This window comes from Entelurus aequoreus, linkage group LG21 (assembly GCF_033978785.1).
Source record: "Entelurus aequoreus isolate RoL-2023_Sb linkage group LG21, RoL_Eaeq_v1.1, whole genome shotgun sequence".
Taxonomy (NCBI): domain Eukaryota; kingdom Metazoa; phylum Chordata; class Actinopteri; order Syngnathiformes; family Syngnathidae; genus Entelurus; species Entelurus aequoreus.
Window position 1 is genome coordinate 28,328,251 of NC_084751.1, and position 16,573 is coordinate 28,344,823.

Below are 16,573 nucleotides of genomic sequence, written 5' to 3' on the forward strand. Positions count from 1 at the left end.
TAGTTTACACGCTAGGCTCTTTGCTTGCTAGCTCCCACGCTATCCCTTTTTGTTTTTGTCTCAAGTGCGATGAGCACGTTTTTTGTTTGTTCCCTTTTGATTGAGGGGGGTGGGGGGGGGGTGTATATTGTAGCGTCCCGGAAGAGTAAGTGCTGCAAGGGGTTCTGGGTATTTGTTCTATTGTGTTTATGTTGTGTTATGGTGCGGATGTTCTCCTGATATGTGTTTGTCATTCTTGTTTGGTGTGGGTTCACAGTGTGGCGCATATTTATAACAGTGTTAAAGTTGTTTATACGGGCACCCTCAGTGTGACCTGTATGGCTGTTGACCAAATATGCCTTGCATTGTGAAAAGCCATAGATATTATGTGACTGGGCCGGCACGCAAAGGCAGTGCCTTTAAGGTTTATTGCCGTTCTGTACTTCTCCCTACGTCCGTGTACACAGCGGCGGTTTAAAAAGTCATACATTTTCCTTTTTGAAACCAATACCGATAATTTTGAAACCGATACCGATAATTTCCGAAATTACATTTTAAAGCATTTATCGGCCGATAATATCGGACTGCCGACATCTCTATTCATTAGTGTAACTTTTGTCTCTAGCTTGCAATCACATTCTCCATTTATAATCAAAAAAGTTACATTTGATTTATGTTTGACCAATTAAACATCCTACTAGATTCTTAAAATTAATTCTAATTTTAATGTAAATGTTTTGTGTTGGTGTTGTGTTAAGTTTTTCCCAATTAAGGCATCCATTTCAATGGTTTATTGCATAATGCACCAAATTGTAGCATTTTATTTAAAAAAACAAGTGCAGCACCCGCATTTTGTAATAACTTTTGCAATAACTTTTGCAATATGTAACAAGTTGTTACAAAATGCTTCAATGTTTATTAAAAATGTGGCCGATTATTGCAAAACGTGGCGTTCTTACATAATGAGGTCAAAATGTATTACATTAGTACATAATTTGCCGTTATTACATAGTGCATTGTTACAGGCATAGTAGCTAATTTCTTCAAATTTTGCGTGGAAAACCGTGATTCGAGATGAAGATGCTATCAAAACACATACTACGCAATATGAAATTGCCTCGGATCCTCTGTAGGCGTTCCAAAATCTGTTGGAAAACAAGCCTAAAATTACTACCGTTTTTTTATGGGGGTTCATTTTGCCTTTATACATCATTTTTAGGTCCAAAACTATAAAATAAGTGCCAATGTTGTCAGTGTTAGAGGGTCCCCTTAGTCAATGATCACTTTTTCTTTGGGTATACAGAGAGCAGATCCATCCATCCATTTTCTACCGCTTGTACCTTTCGGGGTCGCGGGGGGTGCTGGAGCCTATCTCAGCTGCATTCGGGCGGTAGGCAATGCATGTCTTTGGAGGTGGGAGGAAGCCGAAGTACTCGGAGGGAACCCACCCAGTCACGGGGAGAACATGCAAACTCCACATTGTAAATGTGACCATGTATACACATAAATTATGTCATGTAAATAAGATAGATAAGACTGTTTACTTTGTTTAATAAAAAAACAATGTCATGTTCTGCATGACATGTATCTTCAAATGATCTGACACTATACGGAATTTTGAAAAAAAATAACATTACCTTGACCTTTTTGGTGGGCAGGCGGAGCCCCCCCACCCCCCATGTAATGGGAAGGGAAACACCGTAGTACAAAAAACAATGCTAAATAATTACGTGGAGACAGCTTATAATTTACCCGCAATTATCCACATTCTTTGTGCACATGGTCAAACAACAATGCTGGCTGCTAGACGGCAATTTTGTCTAGAAGAATATGTTGCAGTGGAGTGAAATGGAGTCACAACATTTGGTGTTTTGAACATTGCCTTTGAAAATGTCTGTCTGCTTTTGCTCAAAATATTGAATTTGGTTAAATGAAACCTGTCATGTCTGTCAGTCAAAATAAAAATGTTTCAAGCGGTGTAAATGCCAAGCAAAATTGATAACTGAATTTACACACATTATTGCAATCCCTTTCGAGGAAGACAGTTGTCATCCCTCCTTTGCAATGTTTGGGTTCTGGACTATTGAACCCGGGTGTTGAGATGACACAAAATTAAGTCTTTAAAGGATTTGCTCACAAAGTGTGCATAAAAGTTTCAATCAGTCCATAAGCACACAATAGAAAAATCTAATCATCACAAGGAACAGAAAAAAAAAGTTCAGAAGAAAAAACACAAAAAGACAATGGGCCTAATCTGCTAACAGCCAAATAAATACAACGCACTAAATAGCGTGTGCAAACTATAAAATTGTGTGTACTATTAATGGGCGTGTTGCTTGTGATCTACTAAGGCTGCAAGTACAATTTAAAGGTAGGCAGACCGCCTTATTTAAATGAGATTTTTGCGTGAACTATGTGGCTTCCACCATGGAAACACTCAACAGTTATTCCAAATTCATGTTATCATGCCTGTGCCTGTTTTGCTTTTCTGACACATGCAGCACACTTTTATGGGCATTTTAGAAGCAGTCCTGCAGTGCATCCACAATGCAACCCACTTTTTTAGTGCGCTAAAAGTGCGGCACTCACTGCGAGCGTCCATTGGAAAAGTTCCAAACCCCAGAAAATGCATATGGCGAAGTAGTTTTTTCATATATATGAAAAATTAATGTTACTAAAAACACGCCAGCAGACACCAAAATGCATCAATTGACTTTTTTTAATCAGCCCCTTAAAGGGGAAGTGCAATTTTTTTATTTTTAATTGTGCCTATCGTTCACAATACTTAAGAGCAACAAGAAGACAAAACATTTTTTTGGTGTATTTTTGCATTCTAACATAAAAATCGGCTCGTTTTTTTGCATTCTATCATGTAAAAATCGTTTTGTTCTAGGTGGCTAGCAATGCAGCTAATGGGAGAAATCCTTTCGACCTCTAAATCACTCTAAACAAGGCATTTAAAGACCGCCAACAATTCTTAATTTACTTTCCGTAACCTGTATAGCAACCAAGCTGTATTGACTGTTATTGTAAGAGCGAACACTGAGGAACTGTTTTTCTTGCGTACTTACACATCGGCGTGCTACGGTATAGCCGTGAGCGAGCTATGTCGAGGAATAGGTTAGCTTCTATATCAGCACCCTAATCGCGTTTGAGCTTGTAATGCACAACACCATGCAATAGGTCACCAATTTGTACTGACTAATAAACATGAACAATCATATTACAGTATCTGTAAAGTATTAGCCCACATTTCATGTTTTGTTTGTACACAGCTTGTTTGACACTGTATGTACTGTAAATGTACTAACACGCATGACGTGCTGCGTGTATCATGATTAATATTAAAGTGACTCACTCAATGGACAGTTGTCAGTTTGGTCAAGCAGGCCGGGGACGTTTCCAGTTGATTTTGGGTAAGCAATCCATTTCTGTCGGCATAGCTTGGCTCCAAGCTCCACATTTACAGCGTCAAGTCACGGCGACCGCACTCTCTCGGCTTCTGTCTGCTCCAACGTTTCCCTCTCTCTTTGTGTTCGCTTCTATAAGCAGCAGTTCATCCTCTGTATATTCAGGTTCAAAATAAAAGGTTTTGAATCCTCATTTGTCCAAAAATAGTTTTCTTCGTTGTCTGTTGTCTGCCATGATTAGAAAACACACTGCCGTTTGTATCCGGAAGTAGAACACATTTGTCAGTCAGTCAGAAGTGCGCTGCAATGGAAACGAAAATAAATGCGCAGAGGATATTAGTTCCAGCAATGCTTAAAATGACCAACATACGGTAATATTGTTACTATATTATATATGTACTTGCAGTGTGTATATAAAACATTGATGGTGGGTTTTGAAGTTGTTCGGGAGGGCTTTGAAAGCACATGTGCATAAGTATTGACAGCCTTTGCGCAATACATTGTCGATGCACCTTTGGAAGCAATTACAGTCTCAAGTCTTTTTGAATATGATGCCATAAAATTTTCAGACCTATCTTTGGGCAGTATTGCCCATTCCTCGCTGCTCATTCCTCTTTGCAGCATCTCTCAAGCTCCATCAGATTGTAGGCATCAGTTTTCATCCAGGATGTGTCTGTACATTGCTGCATTTGTCTTAGTCTAGTCAGGGAGGTGACCAAGAACTCGATTGTAACTCAGTCGGAGCTACAGCATTCCTGTGGAGAGAGGACAATGTTCTAGAAGAACAACCATCATGCAGCAATCCACCAATCAGGCCTGTATGGAATAGTGGCCATACAGAAGTCATTAATTGGTAAACAGTTTGCCAAAATGCACCTGAAAGACTCTTAGACCATGAGAAACAAAATTCTCTGGTCTGATGAGTCCAAGATTTAATTATTTGGTGTGAATGCCACACTGTAAAAATTGTTGTACTTTGATGTAACTTAAAAAAAATAGTCCCAACATTTTCCAGTCAATTTTTACACATTTTGATAACTTTCTGTTTTTTAATTTGGTAAAACTTTGTATAATTAAGTTGGTGATAAGTTGAAGATGCAATAATATTAGTTTTATTGAACATGAAAATAGGCAGCAAATTAATTACACTGGACCTGATTAAATTTATTTTATCGGTTGGTGAAAGTTGGTGTAATTAAGTTGATGATACGTTGAAGATGCAACAAAATTAGTTTGATTAAACATGAAAATAGGCAGCAAATTAATTACACTGGACCTGATTAAATGTATTTATAGGTTGGTAAAGTTGGTATAATTTAGTTGGTGATAAGTTGAAGATGCAAAAAAATTAAGTAACATTTTCAAAAAATTGTCCAAAAATTAAGTTGGACAAAAATGAAAGAAGACAGCAAATTACACCACATCTAATTAAAATATACAGTATATAAGTTTAAAAAATGTTAATGCAACTTTAAAAAATTGTCGCAACATTTTCAGAACAATTTTTACATGTTTTTTTAACTTATTTTTTCTTTTCATTTGTTAAAACTATTAAGTTGGTAATAAGTTAAAAATTAAATAAAATGAAGTAGAATTTTAAAACAAGGGTCCATTTTGCAAAGCGATATACACAATTTACACACTACTTCTGAAATGTTATGTCCAAGATAAAGACTGTCTTGAAGCAGACATGAATAAAATATAAGCAGTGCGACATGTTCCGAAGACTGTCCAGCAATGATGACAAAGAAAGTCCTGAGATGCATGCTGTTCATCATTTCCCAGCGTCACAACATAGAAGGAGAACATTCCTCATCAATCGCCTCTTCTAAAAGACAAAAAAAAAGAAAACACAAAGACAATTTTACGGTTAACAAAAGTACCGCATTTTTCGGAGTATAAGTCGCTCCGGAGTATAAGTCGCTCCGGAGTATAAGTCGCACCGGCCGAAAATGCATAATAAAGAAGGAAAAAAACATATATAAGTCGCACTGGAGTATAAGTCGCATTTTTGGGGGAAATTTATTTGATAAAACCCAACACCAAGAATAGACATTTGAAAGGCAATTTAAAATAAATAAAGAATAGTGCTTGTTTACCAAACAATCTGTCACTCCTAATCGCTAAATCCCATGAAATCTTATACGTCTAGTCTCTTACGTGAATGAGCTAAATAATATTATTTGATATTTTACGGTAATGTGTTAATAATTTCACACATAAGTAACTCCTGAGTATAAGTCGCACCCCCAAACTATGAAAAAAACTGTGACTTATAGTCCGAAAAATACGGTAATAGGAGCAGAAAATTCAAATGTATAACGATGTAGAGAGAAGTTATGATGTTCAACATGCATCGTACATTCATTCAAACAAATTAGAATGAAGCGCCGGAAGCTTACAAAAGACATGGAAGCTATTGAAAAATACAGGAAAAATTATTTTAGAAGAATTCATATAAAAACACAGTCAACTTCATGACTATACAAATGACATATGTGGCGTGACATTATTAGTAGCAATTGTATAGCACTTTATATTGTGTTCAAAGTGTACAAACCTTGACTAAAATAAGGACTTTTGTCAAGGCTGGAACACATTATTCATATTTACATAGTTTCTCTTTGACAAATTTGCTTCACTATACGCACTTTTCGATTTAGGAACCCTGTTTAAGAACCAATTAAGTTCGTAAATCGAGGTTCCCCTGTACTGTATATAAAAAGTATATTATCTGCAAAGCTTTGTCATAGAGAGTTTTCTACTTCTTGTATTGTCATCATGGAGGTGCATGCTGCACATTTGTGTAAAAAATGTGAGTCATGGTGTTATTCCTTGGAAATGAGACTCCGTGGGACTGTTTTTTCACATACAAACAAATACACACAATAGTTTTAGTTAAGTACAGAAATGCACATAATATACAGTAGACAGGTTAAAAGAAAAGTAAATTAAATAATGTGATCGCTGCTCCTAGAAGATTAAATGTTCCTAATAGAGGAAATGCACTTTAAAAAAAATGTGCCTATCGTTTACAATCCATCTGACAGACAGGACGGCGGATGCATTTTTTTTAATGCATTCGAACTTGTAAATCAACGTAATACTCCATTTACATTTTTTGATTTGAGTATTAACCATGTATTGATGATATTGTTACTACTCAGTGGCCTGGTGGTTAGAGTGTCCGCCCTGAGATCGGTAGGTTGTGAGTTCAAACCCCGGCCGAGTCATACCAAAGACTATAAAAATGGGACCCGTTACCTCCCTGCTTGGCACTCAGCATCAAGGGTTGGAATTGGGGGTTAAATCACCAAAAAATGATTCCCGGGCGCGGCCACCGCTGCTGCCCACTGCTCCCCTCACCTCCCAGGGGGTGAACAAGGGGATGGGTCAAATGCAGAGGACAAGTTTCACCACACCTAGTGTGTGTGTGACAACTTTAACTTATTAGAAGCGCTAACACAGGCAAACTAATTATAACGGCGCCGTGATCACAAGCTTGTGTGTCTATATTCACATCATCCAGTAGTAAGCTGCTTCCTCGCTTCTTTGCTTGTGGAAGTTAACTGTAGATCATAAATAATGCCTCTCACCTGGATAATAGAAGGATGAGAACGTATATAGACAAGTTGGTATACTTTGACAGCAAATTTAGACTCGGAAATGGCGAGAAAGACACAAAAATACGCTTAGTTACACCCTCTTTTCTTCGCGAGGATTATGAGTTATTCTTCATCTAAACGGGACTATAACAAGATTCTATCAATCGGCATCCTAATGACAACATACATTGTACAGTAAGTGATGTTTTATATATATTTATATATATACGCTGGGTGACATCATACGCAAGTACGGTGTTAGCTTTCACTGTTATGCTGATGACACTCAACTCTACATGCCCCTAAAGCTGACCAACACGCCGGACTGTAGTCAGCTGGAGGCGTGTCTTAATGAAATTAAACAATGGATGTCCGCTAACTTTTTGCAACTCAACGCTAAGAAAACGGAAATGCTGATTATCGGTCCTGCTAGACACCAACATCTATTTAATAATACCACCTTAACATTTGACAACCAAACAATTAAACAAGGTGACTCTGTAAAGAATCTGGGTATTATCTTCGACCCAACTCTCTCGTTTGAGTCGCACATTAAGAGTGTTACTAAAACGGCCTTCTTTCATCTCCGTAATATCGCTAAAATTCGTTCCATCTTGTCCACTAGCGACGCTGAGATCATTATTCATGCGTTCGTTACGTCTCGTCTCGATTACTGTAACGTTTTATTTTCGGGCCTCCCTATGTCTAGCATTAAAAGATTACAGTTGGTACAAAATGCGGCTGCAAGGCTTCTGACAAAAACAAGAAAGTTTGATCATATTACGCCTATACTGGCTCACTTGCACTGGCTTCCTGTGCACTTAAGATGCGACTTTAAGGTTTTACTACTTACGTATAAAATATTACACGGTTTAGCTCCAGCCTATCTCGCCGATTGTATTGTACCATATGTCCCGACAAGAAATCTGCGTTCAAAGAACTCCGGCTTATTAGTGATTCCCAGAGCCAAAAAAAAGTCTGCGGGCTATAGAGCGTTTTCTATTCGGGCTCCAGTACTCTGGAATGCCCTCCCGGTAACAGTTAGAGATGCTACCTCAGTAGAAGCATTTAAGTCCCATCTTAAAACTCATTTGTAGAATCTAGCCTTTAAATAGACCCCCCCTTTTTTAGACCAGTTGATCTGCCGTTTCTTTTCTTCTCTCCTCTTCTCCCCTGTCCCTTGCGAGGGGGAGTTGCATAGGTCCGGTGGCCATGGATGAAGTGCTGGCTGTCCAGAGCCGGGACCCCGGGTGGACCACTAGCCTGTGCATCGGTTGGGGACATCTCTGCGCTGCTGACCCGTCTCCGCTCGGGATGGTTTCCTGTTGGCCCCGCTGTGGACTGGACTCCCGCTGATGTGTTGGATCCACTGTGGACTGGACTTTCACAATGTTATGTCAGACCCACTCGACATCCGTTGCTTTCGGTCTCCCCTAGAGGGGGGGGGGGGGGGGGGGTTACCCACATATGCGGTCCTCTCCAAGGTTTCTCATAGTCATTCACCGACGTCCCACTGGGGTGAGTTTTTCCTTGCCCGTATGTGGGCTCTGTACCGAGGATGTCGTTGTGGCTTGTACAGCCCTTTGAGACACTTGTGATTTAGGGCTATATAAATAAACATTGATTGATAAACATTGAATATATATAAATATGGTTTTCCATGGTTCTCGCCCAGAAAAGGGTGGAGTGCCATCTCCGGGTTGGGGAGGAGATCTTGCCCCAAGTGGAGGAGTTCAAGTACCTCGGAGTCTTGTTCACGAGTGAGGGAAGAATGGATCGTGAGATCGACAGGCGGATCAGTGCGGCGTCTTCAGTAATGCGGACGCTGTATCGGTCTGTTGTGGTGAAGAAGGAGCTGAGCCGCAAGGCAAAGCTCTCAATCTATCGGTCGATCTACGTTCCCATCCTCACCTATGGTCATGAGCTTTGGGTTATGACCGAAAGGACAAGATCACGGGTACAAGCGGCCGAAATGAGTTTCCTCCGCCGGGTGGCGGTTCTCTCCCTTAGAGATAGGGTGAGAAGCTCTGTCATCCGGGAGGAGCTCAAAGTAAAGCCACTGCTCCTCCACATCGAGAGGAGCCAGATGAGGTGGTTCGGGCATCTGGTCAGGATGCCACCCGAACGCCTCCCTAGGGAGGTGTTTAGGGCACGTCCGACCGGTAAGAGGCCACGGGGAAGACCCAGGACACGTTGGGAAGGCTATGTCTCCCGGCTGGCCTGGGAACGCCTCGGGATCCCCCGGGAAGAGCTGGACGAAGTGGCTGGGGAGAGGGAAGTCTGGGCTTCCCTGCTTAGGCTGCTGCCCCCGCGACCCGACCTCGGATAAGCGGAGGAAGATGGATGGATGGATAATATAATATATAATAAATATATATATATATGTTTGTTGGCACTCATAATGTCTGCAGTAAGTGATAAGCATTGATATTGTTAAAAAATAAGCAAACGTCGTGATGCGTTTTTTTTAATTAGTGCGCCACGTATGCTTAAAATGAGCAAATTATCTATCCATCCATCCATTTTCTACCGCTTGTCCCTTTTTGGGGTTGCGGGGGGTCGCTGGAGCTATTATGTAAATATTAAATGTTATTATAAATGTGGACCTTACTACATTAAAGTTAAAAGTTAAAGTACCAGTGATTGTCACACACACACTAGGTCTGGTGAAATTTTTCCTCTGCATTTGACCCATCCCCTTGTTCACCCCCTGGGAGGTGAGGGGAGCAGTGGGCAGCAGCGGTGGCCGCGCCCGGGAATAATTTTTTGGTGATTTAACACCCAATTCCAACCCTTGATGCTGAGTGCCAAGCAGGGCGGTCACTCTAACCACTGGGCCGCTGAGTGGGTAAACATTACATACTGTATATACTTACAATGTGTATATAAAAACTTAATGGAGGTGTTTGGAGGTTTTTTTTAAGGCTTTTATAGGCAGAATACAGCCACTTCCATAGGCTTCATTGTAAGCAGACTTTTGATTGCATTTTTTACTTTTTAGAATGCATTAAAAAATAAATTCATATGTGTTCTCTTATATAGGATTGTGAATGATAGATACAATTCCCCAAAAAAGTGCAGTTCTGTTTTAAGTTGTTTGAAAATAGTGTTGACAATTCTGTGGCCAGCGACTATTTGGCATTTAGAGTTTGAGTTACTTCTCCCTATCTTTCACTGAAGGGTTACGTCTGGCTTTTGCTTCTTGAAACTAATTAAACAACTGACTGATGCATTTCTGCCACCAAATGGTTTGAAGCTATATTCTACTATATTCTACCTCTAATAGGTAATGGTAATGTTGCTGGTGTCTCCAGTCCAGAGTCAGCTGACTCCAGCTCAAGTGTGACCCTAATGAGTACAGAAGGTGTAGAAAATGGATAGCTGCAAAGGGACATTATTTGAATTTGGCGGTCCTTCCAGCAGGGGGCACTGTGGCAACACAGAGAAACTGTTTGCATGTGTTTGTCCAGTGCACCAGCAAAGGGAACAGCTGGCCAAAGCCATTACATCAAATTCATTGCAATGCATCTGTCTCGTTTCCTTTCTGGCCTCAACTTTTCACTCATAACATTTCCTTGTTGATGTCCTTCTAGCTTCCTAATAGTCCTCTATTTTAATTCTTTTTTTTTTTCCATTTCTCGTCTTCTCCATCATTTACCACCTCTCTCATTCTTTCAGTATCTTCACATTTCCACGTTTGTCTACATCCCCTCTTTGTTTTTCCATCTTCATTCCTCTTAGCTATTTTCAACCCCTCCTCCCTCAGTTTATATCTCCTCCCTCCCTCCAGCATTTATGCCTCCTGTGCTCGCCCCCCTTTCTTATCTCTTTCCTCCATTAATTTCCAATTCTCTCTCTTTCCTCGCTTCTGAATGTGCTCGTCATCCTAAATCGCTCTCATTCCTCTCCTCTCTCGCTGCCTTCCTCTTCTGTCTGTGAACAGATATCCCTTCAAGTTCTTTTGACCAAACTGTGCAGTGGATGTTTAAGTTTCAACTTATTTTGCTTTTCCTCTTTACATTGCCAGGATAAGGCTGTATTTTTCAGGTTTGGTGTCATCCTCTATTGTTACAAGCTTTGATGTTGATTTTTTACAATGATGACTCGATCCAATCAATTTTTTGTGATAGCCTGAACATTTGAAGCAGACAGCATTGTGAAATTAACCGCCCTTGGAATGTCTGTCTGCAAGACACAGGATAATAAAATGAACAATTGAAGCTCCTGAAGGATGCGCTAATTGTGACGGCCCTGTTAGGTTTTGGACCCTGACACAAACGAGAGTCTACTATAGGTTTGCATGTATTAAACACATGCAAACTTGATAGCACAAGCAAAGCTGATCTACTAAACTTGTATGCCGAGGATTACGTCTCTTCAGTAAACAGAATAAGGAGCGCAATCCATTTAGCGTGTCTTGTCTTCGTGAATATGCCCACAATCAGAATGCCCACAATACTAGAAGGAGAAGATGCAAATGTCATTATTGAGCATACGCAGTGTGATTTATCAAGAGTTAAACTCAACTGCAAGGGCTATTTTGCGTCTTTATGTAGCACATGTGAAAAGTTACACAATTACACAGCTGCGAGAAAGAAAGCGAATGCGCTGCAGCTCCATCCTACGTATGCTTGTCAACATATATTGACTGTCAAAAATAAAAAATATTAGACATATTGTCTATCCAGCAATATTATTTTATAATTTTATCGCTGCTAGATGACTTAAGGGGCTAATTAAAACAAATGTAATTAATGCATTTTGGTGTATGTTGGCGTTTTTTTAATGACATTTGCTTTTTCATATAGAAGATATATTAGCATATCTCCTGTGTAAAAAACTCAATCTTGCATTATGCATTTTCTTGCGTCTGCAGTGCACACTCGCAGTTAGTGCCAGCCTCTTAGCACGCAAAAAAAAATAAAAATTGGTTTCCATTGTAGATGCACTGCAGAACTGTTTAAAATACCCATAAAAAGTTGTACATGTCTGCTGCTCATTTAAAAACATAGCAAAACACCACAAGTAGGAGCCCGATAACATGAATGTGCAGTAAAGGATCGAGTGTCTCCGTGGTGAAAGCCCCGTACAGTACACGCAAAAACCTAATTTAAATAAGGTGGTCTGCACCACTCTTCAATTGTACACATCGTCTTTGTAAATTACACGCCCATTAATAGTAGATGCAATTTTCTAGTTTGCATACGCTGTTTAGCGCATGGTATTTGGATTTTAGTAGATCAGGCCCCTAGTGTACAATTTGGCTTACATTCTGTGTTGTGTTTGTTTTTGTTGTTGTGTTGGGCTTGTTGTTGGTGTGCGGAAATGTTTGGAGAGGGTTGGGTAAGGTCTCTGCGTTTGTTTTTGTGTTTTCTTTTCAAATTTCTTGTAATCCTTTTCTACCTGTAGGGGTGCCCCGATACAATTGGAGTCTTACGTAATGGCCGATATCGATCTGATACAAAATCAGCACGAATCATACATACTTTTATTATTTTGTAGTGTGGAGGTTAGAAAAGGTTTTATCTAGTAAAATGACCATTATCAATGTTTTCTGTTTGAGTAATTCTAAAACAGATTAATGAATGGCAGGTATGAAAACCCCTAACTTTATTTACTGTCTGGAATGGACATACTGTATGCTGTCTTTAAATTGAAGCGAAGTGATAGTTGACTGATGTGGACACATTTGTTACTGGATACTTTATAATACGCTTTTACCTTGTATCTGTAAGTAATATCCAACTATAATTATTTGATACTTGTTTATATTGACCAATGTTCTCTTTTAGACTGAACATATAGTTCAATGAATGCCACTTATTACACTTAAAGCTTGTGTGCTAAGCTGTTTTGTAACTGCTAGCTCCTAGTAGCCTAAAGCATACCATGTGTACTTTGGGTAATGACTTAACAAACATACACGAAAAAGCCAACCGTGTGTGCTTATTGAAGGACATTTAGATTTTAACTGGCTGTCCGGCTTTGCACAAGTCGACATCTTGCAGGACTGCTTGTGCTTAAATCCAAGATTTTAGATGCAAGCCAATGTACTCCAATTCTTGTTTTTTTCTATATCAATATTGGATCGGGACACCACTACCAACTTGTATTTAATACATGTGGAAAATGTAATAAAGATATTGTAAAAAAAGAAAGGTTAATTGTTAAAATAAAATCTTCTAACAATTATACCTGGTTATCGTACTAATCACAGGGAAAATCAACAAATATTACACAGAGCTTTACTGTACATTTGAAGATGTAAGTTGCAGACAAAATGTCCTGTTCGAGTTTGTCATTCCTCCTCTGACTTGTGCTAAATTTGTAGTTTTTTCCTGGCCTGTGTTTCATAAAAAAAGTATAAAGTTGCCAAATTACAGACTTCATTAAGACCTGGTGGTGTAATGACACATGCTGTTCCATTTCATCCAGATGCTGGCCCCTACCCCGACAAAAGGAGGGTTGCTGAAAGACAAATCACATTCTGAACTGACTTTTAAACACTTGTACTCACATATTTGGGTCTCTGGAGTGCTTAACCGTTAAGACAGCGTTTCTCAAAGTGTGGGGCGCGCCCCTCTGGTGGGGAATAGAGACATGACAGGTGGGGCGCGAGGAACGGGAGGAAATTTCACTTTAAATTATTTTTTTAAAAATTATAGTCTTAGATTTTTTCTTTACACACTGTAAATAACTTTGTGATTCTGTCTGTGAATTCTGCTATATAAATAAATGTGAATTACTTATTTTTCCTGTAGGCTTTAAATTTCTAGGTAGGAGCGAAAGTTTGACAGACATAGCAACAGTAACTAATGGGGGCGGGGCTAAGCGGAACAAACTTTCGCGCAGATGGGTTGCTACCCATCCGCGCTAATCATCCACTCACCGGGCAGAGAGCTGTGTCCATTCTTCTCCCCTTTGCCACATTTTATCTGTGTGAGATAGGCTTTTCAGCTGTTGCTTCACTCAAAACGAAGTACAGGTCTCAGCTGAACATTGAGCATGATTTAAGAGTGGCAGTGTCAAGCCTGCAACCCCGATTTGAAATGCTGTGCAGTGCAAAACAGGCTCATTGCAGCCACTAATGCTGGAGTACTGTAAAACTCATGTTCACTTGCCCTGTCTTGCCAAATGCATAGCTCCTCCTTTTTTTTTTTGCAAAGATTGCAAAGTGGCACTTTTATTTGATTTTGTATTGAACTTGATGCAAGTTATTTGATTTATTATTGAACTTGATGCAAGTCATAACACTTTTGTTGATTTATTATTGAACTTGATGCAAGTTATAACACTTGTTTTATTTATTATTAAACTTGATGCAAGTTATTTTATTTATTATTGAACTTGATGCAAGTTATACCACAGCTGCACAGTTATTTTATTGATTATTGAACTTGATGTTATTTTATGTTATTGAGTTTGAATGTATACAACTTGATGTTACTTGATGTTCAATACATTTGAAAATGTTAAGCTTGGCATTAGCGTTCTGTTGGGGCGATGGGGGCAGGTGGGGCTTGAAAACTCCCCCTTGTCCAAAGTGGGGGATGACAAAAAAAGTTTGAGAACCACTGCGTTAAGATTTCTTCTAATAGGCAATACTATTTTTACCATTAAAAATAGTGTTGTTTTTTATGTCAACAAATCTAAAGTCAAACGTCAGGTTGCTAGACATTGTTTCAGTGTCTCACTGAAGCCAAAATGTTACAGATAAGAGTTCCTGTTTTGAACCTACAGAATGTTTTTCGTGCTAAAAGTTGATTCCGATTCATAAGACATTATGGTTGTGTTTTTAGAGAGCAGGAGCTCAAGGTCCATCAAGCACGGAGGAGTTTGGAGGAGGCTCTGATGGCCGATGGCTTGGCGCGGGCTGCTGAAAACACCCGAGAAATGCAGGACGGGATGACGGCTTAAAGACATAAAAGTGAGACAGGTATACAAAAATGATTTATATATCACTGACAGAGTGGAAAAACTGTACCCCTGTGACGGTACTTCTAGGGTTTGCACCTTAACAGGTGACCAAACTGTAAGAAACCACCTAAAAGAAATGGGATTTAAATACAGCAAAGTTAAACGAAAGCTGTCATTAACAGCTAAACAGAAAAAAACTAAGTGTCTATGGGCTTAAGAAATGCAATCATAGAATGTAGAAGCCTGGACGAAAGCTATGAAACACATTTTATTAGAAAGTTTATATTTTATAATGCATAATTTTTATTAATAGAAAGATAACGAAAATTATTAAAGTCTATCGCATGCTGAAAACAAAGTGCAAACAAAAAAGATACAGAGCACATACACACCTCGACACAAACTAGAAACTAAAACAATCATAAATAAATCAGTGTCCAAAAAACACGATACTAAAACAACACTTATTAGTAATGATGCAACAAGGGAGTGCAGAAGGACGTAGGGAAAAAAGTAACAAACCAAACCTCAATTACTGAAAGGGAAAAAAATACTGAAGATACATAAAACTACAAACAACAGCAACAATTATCTAATCATCAGCCAGTGGTTAGAGTGTCCGCCCTGATATTAAAGTTAAAGTTCAGTTAAAGTTAAAGTACCAATGATTGTCACACACACACTAGGTGTGGTGAAATTTGTCCTCTGCATTTGACCCATCCCCTTGTTCACCCCCTGGGAGGTGAGGGGAGAAGTGGGCAGCAGCGGTGCCGCGCCCGGGAATCATTTTTGGTGATTTAACCCCCAATTCCAACCCTTGATGCTGAGTGCCAAGCAGGGAGGTAATGGGTCCCATTTTTATAGTCTTTGGTATGACTCGGCCGGGGTTTGAACTCACAACCTATCGATCTCAGGGCGGACACTCTAACCATCGTAAGGTTGTGAAAGTTAAAAAACAAGTGTTCACAACTTGGAGAGCTGTCAATTGAAACAAAGGAGAAGATTATTGAACTTCTTCGAGAAGGTAAAGCATCATGCAATGTTACAAGAGATGTTGATTGTTCACCGACAGCTGTGTCTAAAATCTGGACCAAGCACAAACAACATGGGAATGTTGTAAAAGGCAAGCATACTGGTAGACCAAGGAAAACAATAAAACACCTAGACAGAAAACTTAAAGCAATATGTCTTGAAACAGAAAATGCAAAGCAAAATAAATGGTTGTAAACTAAAGTCACAGTCTGTGACCAAACTGTAAGAAACCACCTAAAGGAATACAACAAAGCTAAACGAAAGCTGTCATTAACAGCTAAACAGAAAAAAGCTAAGTTTCTATGGGCTTAGGAAACACAATCATAGAATGTAGAAGCCTGGACGAAAGTCATATTCAGTGATGAATCACAAATCTGCATTGGGCAAGATGATGATGCTGTAACTTTTGTTTGGTGCTTTTTCAATAAGATTAATGAAGATGACTGCCTGAAGAAAACATGCACATTTCCACAGTCATTGATGATGTAGGGTTGCATGTCAGGTAATGCTACTAGGGAAATGGTTGTCATTAAATCTTCAATAAATGCACAAGTTTATATTTACATTTTTGTACACTTTTCTGATTCCTTCAATCGAAAAGATGTTTGGGGATCATAACAACGTTTTTCA

The 16,573-nt window shown here is 39.3% G+C and overlaps 1 protein-coding gene across 3 annotated transcripts in view; it reads left to right on the plus strand.

Moving 5' to 3' along the window:
- mbd2 (methyl-CpG binding domain protein 2) overlaps positions 1-16,573 on the plus strand; it is a 90,271-nt gene that overhangs the window by 39,584 nt on the left and 34,114 nt on the right. For 2 of the 3 annotated variants that reach the window (XR_009823657.1, XM_062031362.1), the window contains exon 6: positions 14,794-14,930. Coding sequence is in view for 2 of the 3 variants with exons in the window: in XM_062031362.1 (XP_061887346.1) it covers positions 14,794-14,911 (118 nt within the window). In the remaining variant the exon portion in view is untranslated. The remainder of the gene's footprint in view (positions 1-14,793; positions 14,931-16,573) is intronic. The other variant, XM_062031363.1, reaches the window with a different exon arrangement.